This window comes from Cystoisospora suis, assembly GCF_002600585.1.
Source record: "Cystoisospora suis strain Wien I chromosome Unknown contig_2054, whole genome shotgun sequence".
Lineage (NCBI taxonomy): Eukaryota > Apicomplexa > Conoidasida > Eucoccidiorida > Sarcocystidae > Cystoisospora > Cystoisospora suis.
The window spans coordinates 1-18,713 of NW_027154853.1; the positions used below are offsets into that span (position 1 = coordinate 1).

Genomic DNA, 18,713 nt, shown 5'->3' on the forward strand with positions numbered 1-18,713 from the left:
TCACCCTTCCATATTTGTGACAAACGATCACGTGTGGTGACCTGATCTATGTAGCCACTACAATTAACAACTGTGATCACTGCGCTGCGAGTCCAGAAGGCAATGGCTGCCCAAAAGATCAGATGAGCTGAACTCTCCACACGAGACCTCGTAACGAGTGCCCAGAGATTTCTTTCTCTTGTTGTGATCGCACAGCCATCTTGCTCTGGTTCTTCTTCCTCAGGTGAGGTTACTCTTGTCTTTCGTCGTCTATCCTCTCTCTTCATGAGTGGTACCTCACCTGAGCACTGGCAGCGGACCACACGGCCGGAAGGGCAACGTACGGCTACCGGCCCATAGCGGACCGAGCACGGAATGGTTCTAGATGGCGCGGGCTGTTGTTTTCCCTGGTTGGCTCGGGGACACCAGTAGCTGTTGTTCGACGCTGGACTGACTGTCCTGTCACGTACCCCAAGAGTGCGTCGCATGTCATTCGGGTGGTCCGGCGGGAGTGCATCGGCCTGTATGTCCTCCCCAGCAGCTAGTATGCGTGTTTCCCACGCTGCCCGTCCGCTGGAGAGTACACCAAGATGCCGGCAGGAGTGTGGCGTTTCAAGGGAAACGTGGTGCGCTGCAGTTAGGTCAGCAGTGGTCGGCAACTTTGAGACGCAAGGTGCGTCTCGGTGGACCGCGCAGCCAACGTTAGAAGCCCGGCAACTCGCGGTCACACGAGTTGTCTCCTGTGGTAGTTGAGTGTACCGCGAGTCAAAACTACAGCTTATTGCACCAGGTTGGGGTGCAAGGCGCCGCTCGTCGCAGCAAGAATGGGCTTGACGGGAGTCAGGCTGGGAAGGGCGCGTGTGCGGTCCATTGTGGAAGCCATTGAAAGGTGACTGAGCATAAATAACGGCGAGCTGCTGCCATTGTGTGGCCGGAGTGTTTCCGTGTGATGTAGGTACAAAATGGCAGGGGCGTCGTTACGTTCGCTGTTGTTTCTTTTTGTTCCTGTGTTTCTTTGCCCGCCCGTGTGTGGTCTCGATGGCCAGGTCTTGCCGGGAAGTGTTGTTTCGGATAGCGGGGACGACGCTGCTGTTAATGATCCAGGGCGGGACGGGTATGAGTCTCAGACGGCACCAGCTTCCGCCGACCGAGCGCCCCTCGAGGCTTTCGCCCCTGCCGAATCATCTGCTGCAGTGGGTCGCAGTGAAACCGAGTCAAAGGCGGATGATGACTGTGATTTGAGAGTGTTACCAGTTCGTTCGGACGCGCTGCATGAGTTGATTTTAACAACCCGGCAGGCGCTTGCCCAGAATTTCAGTATCCGGGGGACAGCGGGGTTTGCAGTCTTCCCACTGTTTCAAAATCAGGCGGAGATCCCTTCTCTCGCAGATGTCTACGGCAAACAACACATCCAGCGGCAGGAGTCTGATCTAAAGCGTTCTGGGTTCTCTGTTCCGGCTGCGGAACATTTTGTCCTACTTCCATTATGGAGTCGCGACGCGAAGTTTCTGGAATGCGGGGTGTGCTACTCAGGTGAGCAGAGCGTGAAAACGACTTTTGTGCCCTCCGTTATGTAGCCAGTCCCACGGACAAGTAAGTAGTAGACGAGCGGTGTATCGGGGCAGTTCGGGGACCCATCGGTGGATCGGCACATTTTCATAGTCGTCCTAGACGCAGTGGAATCCGTTTGGGCTGTCGCAAGTATGGACGGAGTTGCGCTTAGCCCCGGAGTACCTTAAAGAGCGACTGCAGTCGGACGACTGCAGACATCCAACGGAGAAACTTTCAGAGTCAACGTCGCAGAGTGTCATGGCTCCTGGTGGTCAGCAACTAGCGGGTGTGCATTATTCCTGTATGTGAAACAGCCTGGAATTCTTCTCTTCCTGCTCTGGATCTACTTGTTGGTTCCGCTGTGTTTGGTGACGTAGAAGCCGGGTCACTTGGCACGCCCACTGTACTTTGCTCACGATGCAGCAGCTTCGTTTTTCACCTCGGGATATTTTCTATCGAGCTGCGGACACGAGTCCAGGCAGAAGTCTAGAGCGGGCGGAAAGGAAGCAGGTTCGACGTGACTACTCGCTGAGTCGACAGAAAACCGTCAAGCTCCACGCTGGGAGGGGATCCGCATTTGACGTGAACCCAGAACAGAGGAATCCAAGTATCCACAGCGGCGGATGTGTCCGGCGATTTGTACTGTTCTCTTTCCTGCGTGTCGGCCGGCCGACCCGAACCACGTACGGGTTTGTTAGTTTGCTTCAGTAACGTGGCCTGTTATTCTCAGGCTCGAGGTATGCGTTCGTGACAGTTGCATCAAGCGGCACTACCAGGAGGGGCCGAGTGTTTTACAACCTGGTAGAGACGGATCTTGCAAGCGGGACAGCGCTCGTGAAAAGTTTTGTGGTGTACGAGGATTCTCTCCTTGTGGAGGGCGCGGACGCCGTCCGAGTTGGAGTTCGGGGCATTCTTGCCTGCATTGAAAGCGGCGACATGCCCTTTTTTGTGGCTCGTCCCATAGGCGCATTCAGCCAGGCTCCAGGTAAGGTGCCTCTCTTAGTCTGAGCTTGGGACTCAGGTGGCAGGTGAGAGTTCGTTTCGGACTCCACCCTACCGGACACGGAACCGAGCGAAGAGCGAGACTTTGTGGGCGTAGTTTGCATACCATCCGTAACGTTTTTCTTTCCTAGCGGATCAGTAACCCTCAGAGACGCTTTTTCGTCCAAGTTGACCGGGCGGAGGGCGGTACCCGTGCCCGTAGGCTCTTTCGTTCGTGCAGCCAGCTCGTATGCCCTGACAGGCCTGCATGCTCCTTAACGCTATCTCTTCCTCTAGATATGCGTGCTTCGCAGGCATTCTAGCTTCCTCTGCGTTGAACTGGGTGCAATGTGAATGCTTCCCATGTGTTCGCGCTTTTTCTCTTTTGAACTGGGTCACTCCCGGAGATGGGAATTCACATCTGGACCCGTAGGCTGTGTGGCAGTGTTACGTAAGAAGCCTTGTTTAAGTTTTTAAACCGCTCGCGGTCGCCCGTGTCCAATATACTTCCAGGTGATTCCGGAGACGTATGTTCACGGAACTGCAATCCCTGGGTTGTGTGGGCTGAACCAATGCAGGAATACGCTACGAACCTGGATGAACAATCGCGAGCCGTAGTCTGCCGTGCACCTCAATCTTTCTCTCGGTTCGTACCCGCGAGGGCTGTGAGGACAAATTCTACTGACTGCAGAGCCTCAGTTGTACGTAAACATTGTGACACATGGGTCTGAGAGCTGCTATGCGCTTGAGGAGTACAACCAAGCGTGATAGTAGGAACGCGTATATGGGGAGAAGTTGATGTCTTGCGGCGAGCCTGCAGCTTGGTAATTGGCGTCCTTCAGTTACCGTGTCACCCGGTGTGTTTGCTGACCGGAGTGCGCACTCGTGCGAATAGCAAAGAGAATCATATGTGAGTGTCGTCGTTTGGATTGAGATCAGGAGACCCTCGGCGATGTGCGTGGGCTCCGGTCGTAGGCTGTCCACCGTTGAGGAGCTTTCGGGCAGTGCCTGCTGTCTCTGTGTCACTTCCACAGTTTTCAAACCGGGGCCGTTTAGAGAACCGGTCGAAGTAGTAATGGCGGAGGCAATCCGCGGTCCTTCCCCCAGTTCTGCTACCTTGAAAGCTACCTTGCTGCCCAGTCTGGAATGGGACGGGGTTGCGCACGTGCAGCCGGATGTTGCGACGGTGACTCTGTTCGCGAACCTTCCGGGCCCGGCACTGGCAGAGAGCGCGTTCGCGCTCTCGGCACTGCGCCGGAATCCTAGATGCACACTCGTGAGAGATAGCGCATTTGGGCCGGTCCGTCTTGAGTGTGAAGCCTGGGTGGAGCTGAAGAACCGCCTTGGTGAGTTTTTGACTGGCGTGCGGGGAGTCGCTGAGCCGTGCCAAGTGTATTCACCGGGGGTATCTCATATTCCCCATGTGACGGCTCTGTACCAGCTCAACAGATGACGGTTAGTAGGTGCCGCCTGCAGTTTGGGGACAAGACGGTGGACCATCGTTCCTTTGAGTTTACACCGCGAGCGAGCACGGCGACTGAGCAGGTTTCCAATGGGTGGTGCTCCAAGTAGTAGGTGGACATTGTCCCGGAGCCGCAGCTGCTGGAGTGTCCCCGCCCCCGTGCGTATTCGTCCGCTGGTTGTCCTGCATCAGCTAGCAATCCTCCGGGTGAGGGACACGATAACCGTGGACACAATACGATGACGCGACTCTGCGAAGTGCGTGTTTACGGTTGCAGGTGCTTGAGTCGGTGGGCACGCTGGGGGAATCGAACAGTAGGCGTAGACTCTGAGCTCCCCTTCGTTTGGCCTTCGAAACCTTTGTGTTCACCGGGCAGTAGAACAGGTGCATACTGGTCGTTTGTGACTCTACTGCGCAGATGAACGGTCTCAGGCGAGGATATTCGCACAAAAAGTACGGGCGGCTCGCGGGGTTGCTGCAAAAGTTATTGGGGCAGCTGCACTTATTTCAGTTGGCCTAGTGCTTTTCGGATTTCGGAAGGACTCGAGAGTAGGCCGTGCCGCTCGGAAAATTTCTGGGGCTGAATCACAGGAAATGTCAAACTACCTCCGAGAAGAGTACGGGATCTCAAATTCGGCGGTGCTGAGAATGGCGACAAGCATGGATCCGGACAATCTGACTATGGCTGCGGAGAGCTTAAGTCGGAGAACAAGCCCCGTGAGAAGGTTACTCCGTACCGGTGATGCTGCCAAGGCTCTCGTTCTGAGAGGAGTGGGTGGATACGGACTTGGTGGATCAGCCGGTGCCGCCGCCGTAGTTGTCCCGTTTTTTCTTCTTCATAAAGGCTACGATGTCACAAAAAGCGCGTGGAAACGCGCCAGGCTCCAGAGTCACGTGGCCAATGTTGTAAAGGGCGCCGCTTCCACGACAAACGCATCCGAACGGAGACGGCGCCGACTACTTTTCGTTGTGCTGCCGTGATTGAGGCAGGGAACGAGGGAATCCGAGGACCCTGTGAGTAGGCATACTTGGGGATGATATAGGAAGGGTACGCATGGTTGTCTTCGTTCTGTCGACTATTCACGGTTTGGTCTCGCGGCACTCAACCGCTTAAGTATCGGCGTTCCTGGTTAAGTGGGGCATCGCTGTCGATGAACATGAACCCCTTGTCCCCACCGCGTACGGTGGTGCTGTCAGGTGTATAACACTCCAGACAGGCTGTCCACGTTGAGCGCAATTCGGAAGTCGTGCCGAAGAGTCCGGCAGGGGGAAAAAACGGGTCGTGCGTCGTATAGCAGTTGTTTTTGCAGATGCTATTTCTTTCCGGGAGCTCAAGACTTGAGGCTCGTGGGCATAGCATGGAGCGGAAGGTGTGCACCGCGGTCGGTTTTGTTCGTTGGTTTGGGGGGAAAACGGTTAGCTTACTTGGTCAAAATTATTTTGAAACAGAACCGTGGTCCAGTGAACATTCTGGGTCGAAATCGCTCACCCCGCAAGTCCCCCGACCGAGGACTAAGCGACCACAGTTCTTTCAGTAGCTGAGAGCGGGACCTGTTCCCGTTCAGCACGTGAGGAAGAGCCCGGGGCACGACAGCTGGAAGAAGGCAGCCCCCATGTCAGTGGTGCGCTGGGCTGGTAATAGCAGCAGGAGACGCGGATGTGCCAAATTGTGCATGCCCTCGCATGCACTGTCGAAACTACGCCGACATCCAGCATGCTCATTAAACGCTGCCGCAGCACGGCTAAACATCACCTTTACCCGGCTGATCAGGTAAAAGCATAGTCATCGTCCGATCGGAAGACGAACAACGGCTGTGACACACAGTCGCCCACCCCCCGCCTGCACCTCCCGTTTAGGGTGCGGGCGACCAAGTGGTGCATTCTCTGTACGATACCAGTATGGTAAGACGCACACTTTGTTGACGGTGCACTTTCTGCAACGCAGCCGCTACGTGCTGTGTACCACAGGTAACTGGTGTATGGGCACTCAGCGGTCGCGTCCTGCCCGAAGGTCGTTAGCACCGCTACCTCTCCGTAGAATTCGTCGCTCTCTGCCCCTTCATCCATGGGTCCTGAGCGAAGGCTAAACAGCGAGCTGCAATAACGTGGGGTCGTAGGACTCAACTGTGTCTAGCGGAAGTCCCGCCACAATGAGTTACACTTCCTTACCAAAGTCCAGCTCCGAAAAATTCCCACATTTTTACTGGTAACGCTAACCACGCTACAAGGCAGAGATCTCTAAATCCCGCGTTCTGCATATTCGAAACCGGCTGATCGCCACATGTGGCAGACGGTGAACGAGTCACTGCCTCCGTTCCTGTGTCACACCCAACTGATTCTCAACGTTCAAACATGGGGAGCGCATTTGCGGTGGGCACCCAGGTCGCTCTCTCTAAATCACCCCGTAGGCAGGCACTGTACCCTTTGCTTCAAATACAGAGTTTTACCCATCTGGAATGTTCACAACGGTATACACACGGTATACACACATACGCGTGACCACCGGATGCTGCGTGCACACCCGTACATAACGACAGCGTACGTGTCGCATGCACGGTCCACCGCACCGCCGCTTCGCGCCCACTTGCAGGCTCAATTCATGACGCCTGCTGGTGTTGTTGCTGCTGCATCTGTCTACGCAGTTTCCAGCCTGCGGTGCCGGTACTTGCTTTCATTATTACAGCATCCGCCAGTAAAGCAAGACCCTTCACACCCGGTAATGTAGCGAGGACCGGCGCTGGATTGGCGGGCGTCCCCGCTTCTGCATTCCCCTGGTCAGCACTGGATAGTTTTGCCTGACTCGGTTTCTCTGACAAAATAAGAGACAACCCCACAACGTTCAAGATACCAGGAATCTTGCAACGCAGGGAAGGTGTTTCTACGTGCAACGCTTCTCTTGAGTGTATTCATCATGATATCCCACGGCTGAGATACAAGGAACGTGATTCTCTGGCGGAGACATCACTGCCCCTGAAGAGAAGGGCGGGGGGAGCGAAAGCGACCGAATGGGTTCTGTCAGTGTCTAGTTAGCAGACCGAAACGGCAAATCCTCAAAAAAACAAACCAATATCAAGAGACAGCTGTGTTTTCCCAAATCAGAGAGACACGGCTACTTTTCCTTTTCTCACAAAAACATAGTGTTACTCACGCGGCGGGCTCGGCAGGCAGTGCAGCTGCACGAGATCGTAAACTGTATGGACTCCTCTGTACAAATATCTACGAGTCATGTATACCAATACACATGGCATCGATCAGATTCATGCCTTAAAGCATGATCCCTCTAAATACAAGGTAAGTCACCGTAGGTGCGTGTGAATCCCCTCTCGCGGAAGTACGCCCCACACTGCAAACAAATATACATGTCGACAGCTACGCGAACACACTCTTGTCCCGGAACTGAGCGCGAATGTAAATTTATCACAGAAAAATAAAAGCAGACAAAAGGGTGTGGAAGTCTTAACCTACCAAAAATAGCCGCGAGATGCAAGGGCTCGCTAGCTGTGGTGCCTAGGGGAGCTGCCCCTCCCTCCTTCTGCTCATGACCTGTGAGTCCCTGTCTCTGCTGCCGTTCTTGTCTTCTTTGCTCCAGATAGGCCGAGAAACCCGTTTCGTCATCCCTCTCGATGAGATCCTTCATATGTTCTCGTTCGCGCAGCTCTTCCTACGTCACAACTCCGCAGTTCGGGAGTGCATATTTTATCAAATTCACACATTGCAGAAGTCCTGTATGCACGCCACCACTCTACCGACAGACCGAATTGCATATGCTCTCGGTGATCGTAGCGTGAGATTCTTTCACTCCGACTACCAAACTGTGTCTTGGAAACTGGATATTTCAAAAGACGCAACGGTCGTCTTCATGTGCATACTGGGAACGACAGAGACGGCTTTTGAAGGATTCTTTTGTAGACTATAAACAGCTGCGCAACTTTTTGGGACCGCTGAGCCCTCTCTCTGGCTACAACGAGCTTAGACGCCTGAGAAGTCTTCCGTTCCGAAACGGATAGTAACAAACGTTAGACGCTGTGGCCCTCCTTCTGCGCTGAACTTCAGATAAAAGAAGGCGAGCGGAACCGAAGCGTGTCTCTTGCGAGTTCCAGATTAGGTTAAGCGCAAAGGAGAAAGGAACTCGGGGATGGAAGGGTCAAATGACAAATAAAAGAACAACGAGAACACCAGGCAACAGGTGTTTCAACTGTGTACCTGTTTTGAAACCAGGGACTTCACATGATGTGCGCCAATAGCCTCATTGCTTTCTTCGGCTATTGTCGCCTTTATGGTAGAGAGCCATCTGTATTATAGACACAAATCATTAAAGTGCAGGAGAAGAAAGTCGCAGTAAGTCTTCCAGTGTCGAGGCAGAAGCGTGGGTAGACGCGGAAACGCGCTCCGGCATGTTGAGGAAGAGGCTCATGCAGCAAGCCGAGTAGACCAGCCGACTGCTTACACGGCGAGGGGAGTGTACCCCATGGAAACGACCTACGAAGAAAGACGGGAAGCTGCCCCCGTAGCATGAATACATGGGTCACACTGGAGAAGGCTAGCAGCTGTATGTGTATTTTAAGCTGCACTATCGTCGGTCAGGACGAACTTCCTCACACAGGAGAAGCGCACACTAGTGCAAATTGTCGCCTGGGTTTAGGCTCCATCCTGACGGAATCACTACCGCACACTCACCCTTCATGCCCAGACTTCGGAAAGCGACTGCTGCCGGTAGCGATCGACTGCTGCGCTCGCTTTGCTTCCTGAAACAGGGACAACAAAGACGAAGAAAGAGACCGGATGCCTCTATCTCCATTGGCAGGTACACACACGCGGATGTAGACACACATTCAGATATCCTACGCAGATGTGATCAGCAAGACTTCCCTGCTGTACGCACTGGAAAAGACGTGGAAAAGTACAGTGCGGAATGCCTACAGATGTGACTTAACGTGGGGACCCTGGGAGGAACTCCGCTCCATGATCATTCAGTCCGTCACAGTTTGAGGCATTCCTATACTCTATTACATCGCACCTCTTGACCTTAGCTAACAAAAAACACTAAGAGGTTCTTCCCCGCTTTGCTTGCTAGCTTGACCTTCGTCAAGCCTGAGGCTGAAGACGCACTTCCCACGACTGGACTTCTCTGATGTAAACAATAATGACGGACGCTTCAATAACCTGTGGGGGTATATTACGTCATCCTTACAGTTTCACCCCAAGCTGTTTAGGGGTTTAAGCTGTTCACCGTGCGATGAGGGAGGACGGCTCCGACTGAGCAACTGGCCACTCACCTTCAATTTCTGTCTCACTCGCTCTCTCAGTTCTTCTGTCGCTGCCTCAGGGCAGGCCGACCAACGGCCCCCCGCTTGGGGTGTGTGTGCACCCTGACCAGCGGATTTCACTTGAGGACGCGAAGTGGATAAAAAGCCTTCGCTGCCACTCGTTGTCCTGGCAGCGGCGTCGGGGCGAACAGACGAGGCAGCAGACGGAGAGAAAACTTCTTTCGCTGTGTCCGGATTCGAAGGAGGACCACTACTACCTGATGCCGTGTTCTCACACTGGGCCGTGTTACTCCGCGAACACCTCAGAGCATTTCGTGCAGCACTCGGAGATGGGTTTGGCAGACTACTGTCGTTAGAAACCTCCTTCATTCGGAGGGAAGAAGAAGCCGCGCCACAACTTTCACGCGAGGAAACATCTTTGTGCGATGTTTTTTCCTCCCTTTTCTTTTCTTCTTGACTTGAGCGTGTCGATCCCCGAGTAGATGGGCTTCCACGGCTTTTGCTCCATTTTCTCTCCCGGCTTCTGCTTCTTCTTAACCTTTCTCGGCTGCGACCTCTTCGTCTTCTCTCCTCTCTGTCAGAACCTTCCGCGGGGCTCCTTCCTCTTCGTCTCTCTTTACCCCCACTGCCTCTTACCTTCTCTCTGCTTGAACTTCTTTCTCTGCTGCCTGCTCTGTGTCCCCTCCGGTCGTTCTTCTCTCCTCCCCGGGCACGGCAGGACGACGCAGGAGATGACCGCCGGCTTCGGCTACGACTTCGCCTGGAGTCTCGCGATTCCTGCTTCTTTTCTCCACGCCGTCGAGAAGACGACCAGTCCGTGCTCTCATTACTACAACTCCGCTCTCTACTTCTTCCGCTACCCCTCCAATCTTTTCTCCTTCGTTCATCTGTCTCTCTACGTCTGCCTCTTTCCTCCTTCGTCGTGAACCTCTCACTCCCACGATTCTGACCCTTCTCCTGCTCTGTCTCCTTGTCCAAAGCCGCTTGTTCGTAGACGCATTGAAGGCCACGCACGAAGTACTCTTTCAAGTCGATACTTGTCTTCGTGCTGCTGCCGGGCCTCATCCCTGACTCGTGCGTTGAAGCGGGCGTGCAGGAGACAACAGGTGGTTACGCTCAGGAGAGAAATACACACACAGGACCGATGAGAGCGTCAACATGTATGCAGGGCCGGCCTAGAAAGGCTAGAGGAAAACACGGACAGAGGATGTGTGACCAGTAGCACTGCGGAAGAGAGACGGAGAAGACAGGGTTACAAGAGGAAATGGGCAAGAGAAGACATACGTGAAGCCACGACACAGCCAGGGGGGTACATCCGTGGAGAAATAAACTCATGACGCGAGCTCACTGCGCACGGAAATTTATAGCCGAAACAGCGACTATCCTAGAGGAAAAAAAAAGAAGCGGAAGAGTCCTGCCAACGCCAGTGTAGAAGGAAGAAAGAAGTCGGACAACAAAAAAGCTAAATGAGGACCCCAAGTCAGAGAAGAGGCACCCCAGAGCACAGGACGCGAGCAGGCTAGCAGAGAAAGAGACGAAGGGAAGAGAAGCAGAACTGGAAGCACGCCCAACCCAGCAAGCGAGTCTGCGTGCCGACCGAAAGCCGCTGAATGGATGGCATTCCTCGATTCTACGTACGTGTCCTGGCTCTAGTCCAACGTTGGACAGTAGTGTGTCAGATAAGTTATTGACCAGTTCGAGAGCCTAAAACATACAGGCAACGAGCGCACACAGTCAAGGGCGTTTAACAAGACATTTTATGGAAACTCTCCCTCGAAGAGACGAAAATGTGTACCCGTGACGATTCCACTGAACTGGTCCACGTTCACCAGTGGACGAAGGCTACGGTGTGGTGCAATGGACAACAAACGACCGACAAGCTGTGAAGCAACTGAGCAAGCAAATAGAAGAGATAGATTTTCAAAAAGAAGGTAGCTGGGCCAATACGTTTCGTGAAACGCTGCCTTGAAGTTGGTAGCGGTTTGCACGGTCTCGGCCGAAAGACGCACGCAACTCCACAAAGGGCGGACCTCTTCAGTCCAATGCAGATCAGGAAATGTCTAGGATGAAGAAGAAAGTGGATGCCCATGAGAAAATGAAATTAGTATCTCAGTAAGATAATCGGGGACACGTACTGACGCTTGTCTGGCTCCGCATGCATCGACGCTGCTTGAAGGGCGGCCATGCAGGCAGGCTATAAACTGAAACTGTGGCTGGAGGGTTGTTACTGATCGAGCCATCGATTGCGGGAAACGCTACGGCAAACATCCAAGTAACTTGTGCGAGGATGTCGACGAGCGAGATCAACTGTAGACTTAACTAAGGTGGCGTTAAACGGTGAGTTATGAAACATGGCGAAGATAGATGTGAAGCAAACCGTGGTCGAGAAAAAACAGCCGATACCACGATGGCAATCGATTATGAGGGTTTCGGCGGGCGAGAAAAGGTATTTACCACGTTGAATGACATGAGTGCATACGGAGGTGGATCGGGTTGACCGCAAACACGTTTCGTTCAGCCTGGTCGCCTGTCTGGATAAACTTCTCCAAACCACGCTACACACGAATCGGCTGAGTCTTCGGCACTGGAAGATTTGCTCAAGACTGTTGTCGTATCTAATAGGATCATGTTGCCAGCTGTACTCGGCTCGATTCTCCGAAGGGCTCATCCGTCTGGGACTTGTGATCCGAAATGAGTACGTAATCGCTGACGCGCAGGCGGCCGAGTGGTTTTTGCGTCTGCATATCGGGATGGTCGGACAGCAATTCGGTGGCGCTATCAGTTCTTCTGAGAATCCCGGGCGCATCAAACGGGTAGTACTCCCGAATCTGCACGGCCATGTTTACTTGTACTCGACGTCCGCTTTTCTTGCTCGAAGTCTCGTTTTCTGACGCTGTTGGGTGAGGCGGGTCGTCACTCTCGCTACTTGGATGACATGCGTGTCCGGATATGTAAGCCTGCATACGAGACAAGGAGTGAGAACTCTGCTCATAGAGAGACGTCATTTTCACCTCAAGAGAGAGAGGGGACACACGAAAGCCCTGTCCGTGGGAGAGAGCAATTCTCCGTCTTTGTGCGTTTGTCCGTCGGTGAGTCAATGGAACCTCTTCCTCGATAAGGACAGTACCCTGTCCCGACAGGGATCCACTCGAATGAACTGCGCACGGTGGCTTAATCCCGGAGTCCTCACGAGATCCTGAAGTGAGGGGGGACAGCCATGTCGCGCCTCGACGGATATAGCGGTAGCACCGCGAGGTTTGGAAAGAGCTTGGAGAGTATTTCTTGGCAGTCGGGCTGACCCGGCTTTCCTCCTCACGAGTGTTTGTAAACTGAAGCAGACAAAAGCAACGGAGACAACTGAGAACTCAAGGCAGGATGACCGCTGGGACAGCGATCACCAACAGTGATTTTCAAACAAGATGATTCCTGAGTCACTCACCAGGCTCACAACGAGGCTTCGCAAAAGAAGACCCAGCTTGACAGCGTTGCGGAAGGGGCGCGTGAAGCTGGCCATTCTTCCAGCTCTGCGTTACAACCTTGTTTTCCTGGAGTAAAGATATGATGATCCGCTAGGCGGGAGTCTGGGTCAAGATCTCCAGGTCGGGTAGTGATTGCAGGACAGAAAACAACCTCAGGGCTGATGCTGACAGAGTCGGCCGCCACCAAACCAAAGCTCAGTGGCAGACAGATAGATAAACTTAAATGAGTAGCGAGACAGCTTGCACACTGCGAGCGGTGGCTTCTCCAGCAGTCGTGGATGCTCGGCGACAGCCCGAGAGAAAAAGGCCAGCAGACACCGGTCGCCATGGCTTTTCCGGGGCACCGCCGCAATGAACTGACGAGCGTTCTGAAACAGACAGCGACAAACAGAATGGTCGCGGGCGTCTGAGGAACGGTGGGCGGTGCCTCCTTTCGATCACGGTTCCGCGGACCGACAATTTGTCCGGCGCCACCACGTAGGTCCGTCAGTCCCAACAACCGGCAGGCAAAAAAGCCCCTGTGCCGTGGTATAGGAGTCTTTGCTATTTCCTGTGTCGAAGGAGAGAGTGTGCCTCAGTGTGGATGAGCAGTACATTCTGGCAGGTGTATACATGCAGCATCCGTCTCGCACAGCGGAGTTTCCGGTCGTGAAAGTGGGGCGGCTGGTAACGGGCATTCGGAGATCATGGGGGAAATCAAGGGCTGGAACAGTTTCTATAGATCCGCCAGACAGAGAGTCTACGAGAAACTCTCCTCACTACCCGTGGACCCGACCTTACGAACCGACAACGTGGCGCCCCAGTTGCCCGGTATAGCGTTGCCTGTGACGTTTTCTGCGCAGCCTGGAGCTCCTCTACAGTGAAGACGGCCGCTCTCACAGGACCGTACCCGGCACCTAGGGTGCCCTTGCGCCTGACTAAAGGTTGTAATAAGATCGCACTGAAGTCGTCCACTCTCGTCTACTTTTTTGAGAAGTGCGGGCATCACCAGATAAGAGGCCCCTCCAGCTTTCATTTAGTGCGGCGCCAGTTGTGTATTTTATCGCCGTACTGGACACATACAAGAGTCGGATCCAGCTGTTTCAAGAAACTGGAGCAATCGCTAGCCGGAGAGCCTCTTTCTTCCATCCAGTCAGAACTGGTCCAATGTGGAGCGACATGTCTTTTTCTACAGAGCGGAGAAGAGGGGTCAGTACGGGTGCCAGGCGCCGGGTGGATCAGAATGCCACGATTCCTTAGCACTGGCGGCGCTGTCCGGCGTGTTTTCATATAAAGTCCCAGCGAGTGTCTGCTGTTGGCCAGAACGGACCCGCGTGCCTCGTGACTTCGCAGTTGCAGTGGTGGCGACCGATGTGAAATCCAGTCCAGACGTGCTTCCAGCGGGAGTAGTGGACTTCCGAGTCCGGCCCGAGGGGTAGACACGGTGTTGAGTGAAGTTTCGGCTTGGAGGCAACAGGCTCGCCCCCGCAGCCTTCTAAGGAGCTCCGGGAACGCCAAGATTACGCTTTTGAGGTCCCCTGGTGTGGTTTGCCGCACATGACGACGGCTGCTTCTGTGTTTCCTCACAGTCTCCGACTTGGCTTGTTCGCCCGTCGAAAAAGAGGTAGCGCCATCTCGCGTGTCGCAGGCAACCATTAGGTTGCGGCTCTGGTTTGTGCGTTTCTCGACGTTTTCCGAAAGCCAGGACTGCGCGGCACTCGTAGAGCAGGCCATTCAGATAAGCAATCCCGCCCCGAAGACCATGAATCATCATCAGATAAACAAGCTATGGTCTACACCAGGTCGTGTCATCTCTTTGTTGAGAAACTTAAGCATGACTGCGGCTAGGGGTTGTACACAGGTCTCTCGGTTAGCCTAACTCTTCTGAGTTCTACTGACCAGCGTGTGGGCCACGTTGTTAGAGCGCGATAGTGCTCTGGGTGAAGCGAAGTTTGTGATCACAGGCTTACACTTGACCATGCTGCACCAGAGGCTTTCATTTGGTTTCACAACTGCTTCGCTCAGAATAGTTTAAGCGTCCAGGTTTCTGTCAGTACCTCTGGGTGTACAGTGCCAGCCACCTAGACTCCTAGGACTGAAGAACGGACCCTAGTATGCGCGTGCTCTGTGTAGAGGACGATCTAGCTGGATGTCGATGGCAACAACGAAGGCGCATTTCGCAGAAAAGGCGAGCTGAAACAGAAAGCTAGCTAGAGGCAACCTGTTGATCCAGTCCCCAGGAATGCCTGCGCCTGAGAACATTCCCCTTCTGTGGTTCCCTTACAGCACCGGGCTATTTGTGATACGCAGTATCTTAGAAGCTGCACCCTTGGCATAGCATTTCTCCGCAGCTACAGTAGTTGATGTGTATAAATGGCGGGGAGTCATGACGAGCCCCCCCCTTCACTCGACTTTCGGAGTCAGGTCTTTTCTTATTCGAAGCCAGCGGGTCCCCGGAAATGGCATGGCCCCGCATGTGTCCGTAACTCCCCGTTTCTATTTGCTTGGACGTTCGCGTCGAAGCTGGGGGCTGGGAAATGTCGCGAGCACTTGTCAGTAGCAAACAACGGAAGTGCCAGAGGCAAGGTCCTGGCAGGTCGCCTCTGATTAGCAGTGCAGTCCTCAGACGATACAGACGATACAAACTGTACAGCCGCCATGATCAGTGAATAAGCTACCGCTGCGCTGGATCCCATTAAGAACAAGATGAGCTAGTCCCAGGACCAACAGAACAAAACAGCGCGCGAATAGCTCTCCCGGGTGAGCTTGCACTCGAAACGAGACGCTAGCCGTCAGAGAACAAACAGTCTTTTAAAAAAAAGTCTTCGCAAGCGGAGATAGTTCGCCAGGACGGTACAGCTACCGGCAACATACGAGGTTCTGTCAGGTTCAGAGTGACGCATGACACACCGCAGCAAAGAAGACAGCACATTAATACAGGACTCCCCTCGTACTAATTCTCATCCAGGGGTTCATATGCCGTGAGTGTCCTACTTGACACTACACTGGACGTCCGGGTCAGGCGTGAATTCTCTGTCAAAGATAAGGCGCCTGGCAGGAAAGGTCTCGCTCCGCTTCCGATCAGACTTTGGAGAACCTGATGAGTTGTCCCTTTGTTTCTCCGATCCCAGCGGTCTCTGCAGTTGAGGTGGTATCCGATCGAAAAATACCCGAATAGCCCAGCGCACGACGAGGCAGTGCTTCCAAGGAGTCTCGACTCGCCGACGCACTCGCTCTTATGCCATTTTCTTTCCGAAGTCCTACTGCCCAGCCTAACTGTGCCGGTGTGGCCTGGACTGCACCGGTGTCCGTAGAAGCGGCAGGCACTGCTTCGGCCAAAAGCAAGTCGGCTACCGAGCATGTTGGTACTCCCTTCGCGGCAAACTGCACTTCTCTGCCAGCTGACGGACGGTTCGGCTCGGATGCCTCCCTTGTTTTGCAACATGCAGTCGGGATCGAGCCTCGACACGACTCGCGTACTGCGCCTTGCTCGGTCGCCTGCGCCAACAGGTTCTTCCTCTCCGGATGACGAAGGACGATGACTGGCTTAATGTCCTTGCCCGCAATGCAGACCACGTTCGGAGCATCCTCCTCCGAAAAGTGACAGATGTGAATCTGGGCGTCGATCACACAGTTCTTTTTCGGGCTCAGCCGTGGCCTCCGCTTGGACCGTGGGGGAAGCTCTCTTAGCACAGGGTCTTCCCACCGACGGTGGTGACGAACGCGGCACGGCTTGAAGGGCGCAGACGACAGTTTTGACGGAGCAGTCACGAAGCCTGGATTCACAGCAGTGCCTGCAAAGGCCCTCCTCGCGAGAAATGCTTCTCGGCGTGCTTTCCCACTAGAGGGCGTCCCCCAAAAGCAGTGCTCTCGCGGAGGCAAGACTTTATCTACGGGAACGCAGCGGGGCATCTTTCCCCGTGTCTCCCACGCTATGACAACCCTGCGATGGCGCGCCGAGTAAACGTAGCTAAAACACCAGCGTCGCCGATTGAAAAAGCGGGACCTCGGGCGAATCCGGAACCGTTTAGGCATGGGCGACGAGACACCGACCAGCTTGCTGAATGAAGTCTCCTTCTTTCGGTGCAAGAACGGAATCCTGCACCAGGAAAACTTCCAGTCCGCCTGCTCCTTGCTCTCTGGGGGCCGCGCATTGCACTTGTCGTCTTCCCAGGTACCGAATCTTTCGAGTATCTGTACGATCACAACCACAACGCAACAGTCGACGGAGCGGAGCCTCGTGAGGATAAGGGAGTACGGTCCTTTGCATATTGTGGATGCGATCAACACGAAATGGCGCTTGCGCGCAGTCACTCTGCCACCTGTCAGGGAACCCCTCATGAGTGGCTGTAACCTACCGGGTAGCCTGTTACACACCGGGCGCAGCAGAACGAACGTACCATGTCTCGGATCCGACGAAACGGTATGGCCAGCCGTTCTTTCCATACAGATCGGCCACCTCCCTGGCCCTCCGCCGGTCCGTAGTACTGGCGGGGTCTGGGGGTATCCATAAGTGGGACGTAGGGTGCCCTTGAGCCTGACTAAAAAATGTAAATAAGATTCCACAAGTCGCGCCAGCTGGAGCCGACAGGCTGTATCTCGTGGCTTACTAGCTCGCCAAAGCAACCTGCGGGTGAGAGGGACGAAGTCGGCCCTCACGCGTTGACCTAGAGATCGCTCGCACACAAGGTTGCTTCACGATCTGTTGGCCGAAAAGATACGAAGAATGTCAGAAGTGGTCCGTTGGGAAGGGCTGAGACAGGCACTGCGCGCGTGCGCAGCTGGCCAGCACAGTACGGCTCTTTCGAGCTAACCACGACAGGGCCGCTGGTGAACCTCTCCTTGCACAGTCGGCACGGATGAAGACTGTGATTTCGGAAGCAGCCAGTCAGCGGCCTCATTTTGCCCTGTGCGGCTTCGCGCTGCGCAGAGTACGATGGAGCACCCAGGGCACCATCGTCTCAAAGCGGGGAGGACTGCCGGTAGAAGAATCCTTCTTGCAGAACGCAGTTCGGCAGCAAGGGGTGGCCGGGGCGAGGAAAGGTTTTGATTCTCTAAGACACAGGGTTTTCAAACGAAGTTCTTTGCAGGCAGTCTAAAGCTGTCCTGGAGTGCCAGTGCAGATTCTGCTGCTCTCATAGAGGGCCACAAGAAGCCGCCTACTCCGCGAACCACATGTGCAAGGGCAACGCAACTGCTACCGTGCCAGTAAACTCGCTCAATGAGACATAAACCACTAGATAGGACGGAGTAAGAAGTGAGGGTTCGGTAAAAGAGGTGAACTATTGAACCCTTAGTACCGTTTCTTCTCTAGAGTCCAAGCACCGATCTGCTGTAAAGCACGACACTATGGCGCACGAAGGGTCGTCACCAAAACTGGGCCGTTGTCGTGTCGAGAACTTCCCGATCTTTGTGGCGAGGCGGTTCCAGCCTTGCTGCAGAGTGATCAGTTGAGTTCGTGGTGCTGCTCGGGGAGATTTGTGTACTTTCTCAACAGTGGCGGTGGAGGTCTCAGCAGGACGAGTGCAGACGTGCGTCCTTTAAGGAAAGAGTCGTGTGGAGAGATGACACCTAGTGCCGAACAAATTCTCCTGCTGCGTGGCAGCACAATATTTTCGGCAACCTGCAAGTAGGCGACAGCCCAGATTATCGCTTTGTGGCGAACACTTCGCAGTCCAGTCACAAAACCAAACACGACGCGACTCCGCCTGTTTCGCTCCTTGTCAGCTTGTCTTGCGGCGCATGCTAAGGGAAGGGTACATCCTTTTGAAGGCAGAGAATCCCCGAAACAAGACGTTATCGTGAAACAAGGAAGTCTCCTGTACCCAGAGCTTGGTTTCCGGCATTCACCGTGACTGGCCACCAGCAGGAACCCTAAACTGCACCGAGAGGCAAGCCCGCTGACACGATACCGGGGCCGCTTCTACCGCTCTTGTATCCCCCCGACGAGAAACTGCCCGAAGAGCAGTACAATGCTTCTGACGGCATACGGAGTTCACTGAAGAACAACCTGTG

At 54.2% G+C, this 18,713-nt stretch overlaps 4 protein-coding genes across 4 annotated transcripts; 2 read left to right on the forward strand and 2 right to left on the reverse strand.

The window, feature by feature from the left end:
- Positions 1 to 627: 627 nt before the first annotated feature.
- On the forward strand, positions 628 to 4,954 carry CSUI_004405 (uncharacterized protein; the record flags this gene model as incomplete). Its single annotated transcript, XM_068064596.1, has 4 exons — positions 628 to 1,512; positions 2,261 to 2,515; positions 3,546 to 3,857; positions 4,392 to 4,954. The coding sequence occupies exons 1-4, from the start codon at positions 942 to 944 to the stop codon at positions 4,952 to 4,954; spliced, it is 1,701 nt and encodes a 566-aa protein (XP_067923425.1). The 5' UTR covers positions 628 to 941.
- Positions 4,955 to 6,247: 1,293 nt separating this feature from the next.
- CSUI_004406 (uncharacterized protein) lies at positions 6,248 to 11,357 on the reverse strand. Its single transcript, XM_068064597.1, has 5 exons — positions 9,250 to 11,357; positions 8,651 to 8,718; positions 8,177 to 8,264; positions 7,439 to 7,634; positions 6,248 to 6,782 (listed from the first exon to the last, which is right to left on the reverse strand). Exons 1-5 carry the CDS (start codon positions 10,303 to 10,305, stop codon positions 6,571 to 6,573), a joined length of 1,620 nt encoding a protein of 539 aa, XP_067923426.1. The 5' UTR covers positions 10,306 to 11,357; the 3' UTR covers positions 6,248 to 6,570.
- Positions 11,358 to 11,529: 172 nt separating this feature from the next.
- On the forward strand, positions 11,530 to 12,273 carry CSUI_004407 (uncharacterized protein). The gene has a single exon (XM_068064598.1). It carries the CDS (start codon positions 11,991 to 11,993, stop codon positions 12,129 to 12,131), a length of 141 nt encoding a protein of 46 aa, XP_067923427.1. The 5' UTR covers positions 11,530 to 11,990; the 3' UTR covers positions 12,132 to 12,273.
- Positions 12,274 to 15,779: 3,506 nt separating this feature from the next.
- Positions 15,780 to 17,235, reverse strand: CSUI_004408 (uncharacterized protein; the record flags this gene model as incomplete). Its single annotated transcript, XM_068064599.1, has 2 exons — positions 17,099 to 17,235; positions 15,780 to 16,892 (listed from the first exon to the last, which is right to left on the reverse strand). Exons 1-2 carry the CDS (start codon positions 17,207 to 17,209, stop codon positions 15,780 to 15,782), a joined length of 1,224 nt encoding a protein of 407 aa, XP_067923428.1. The 5' UTR covers positions 17,210 to 17,235.
- Between the last annotated feature and the right edge of the window lie 1,478 nt (positions 17,236 to 18,713).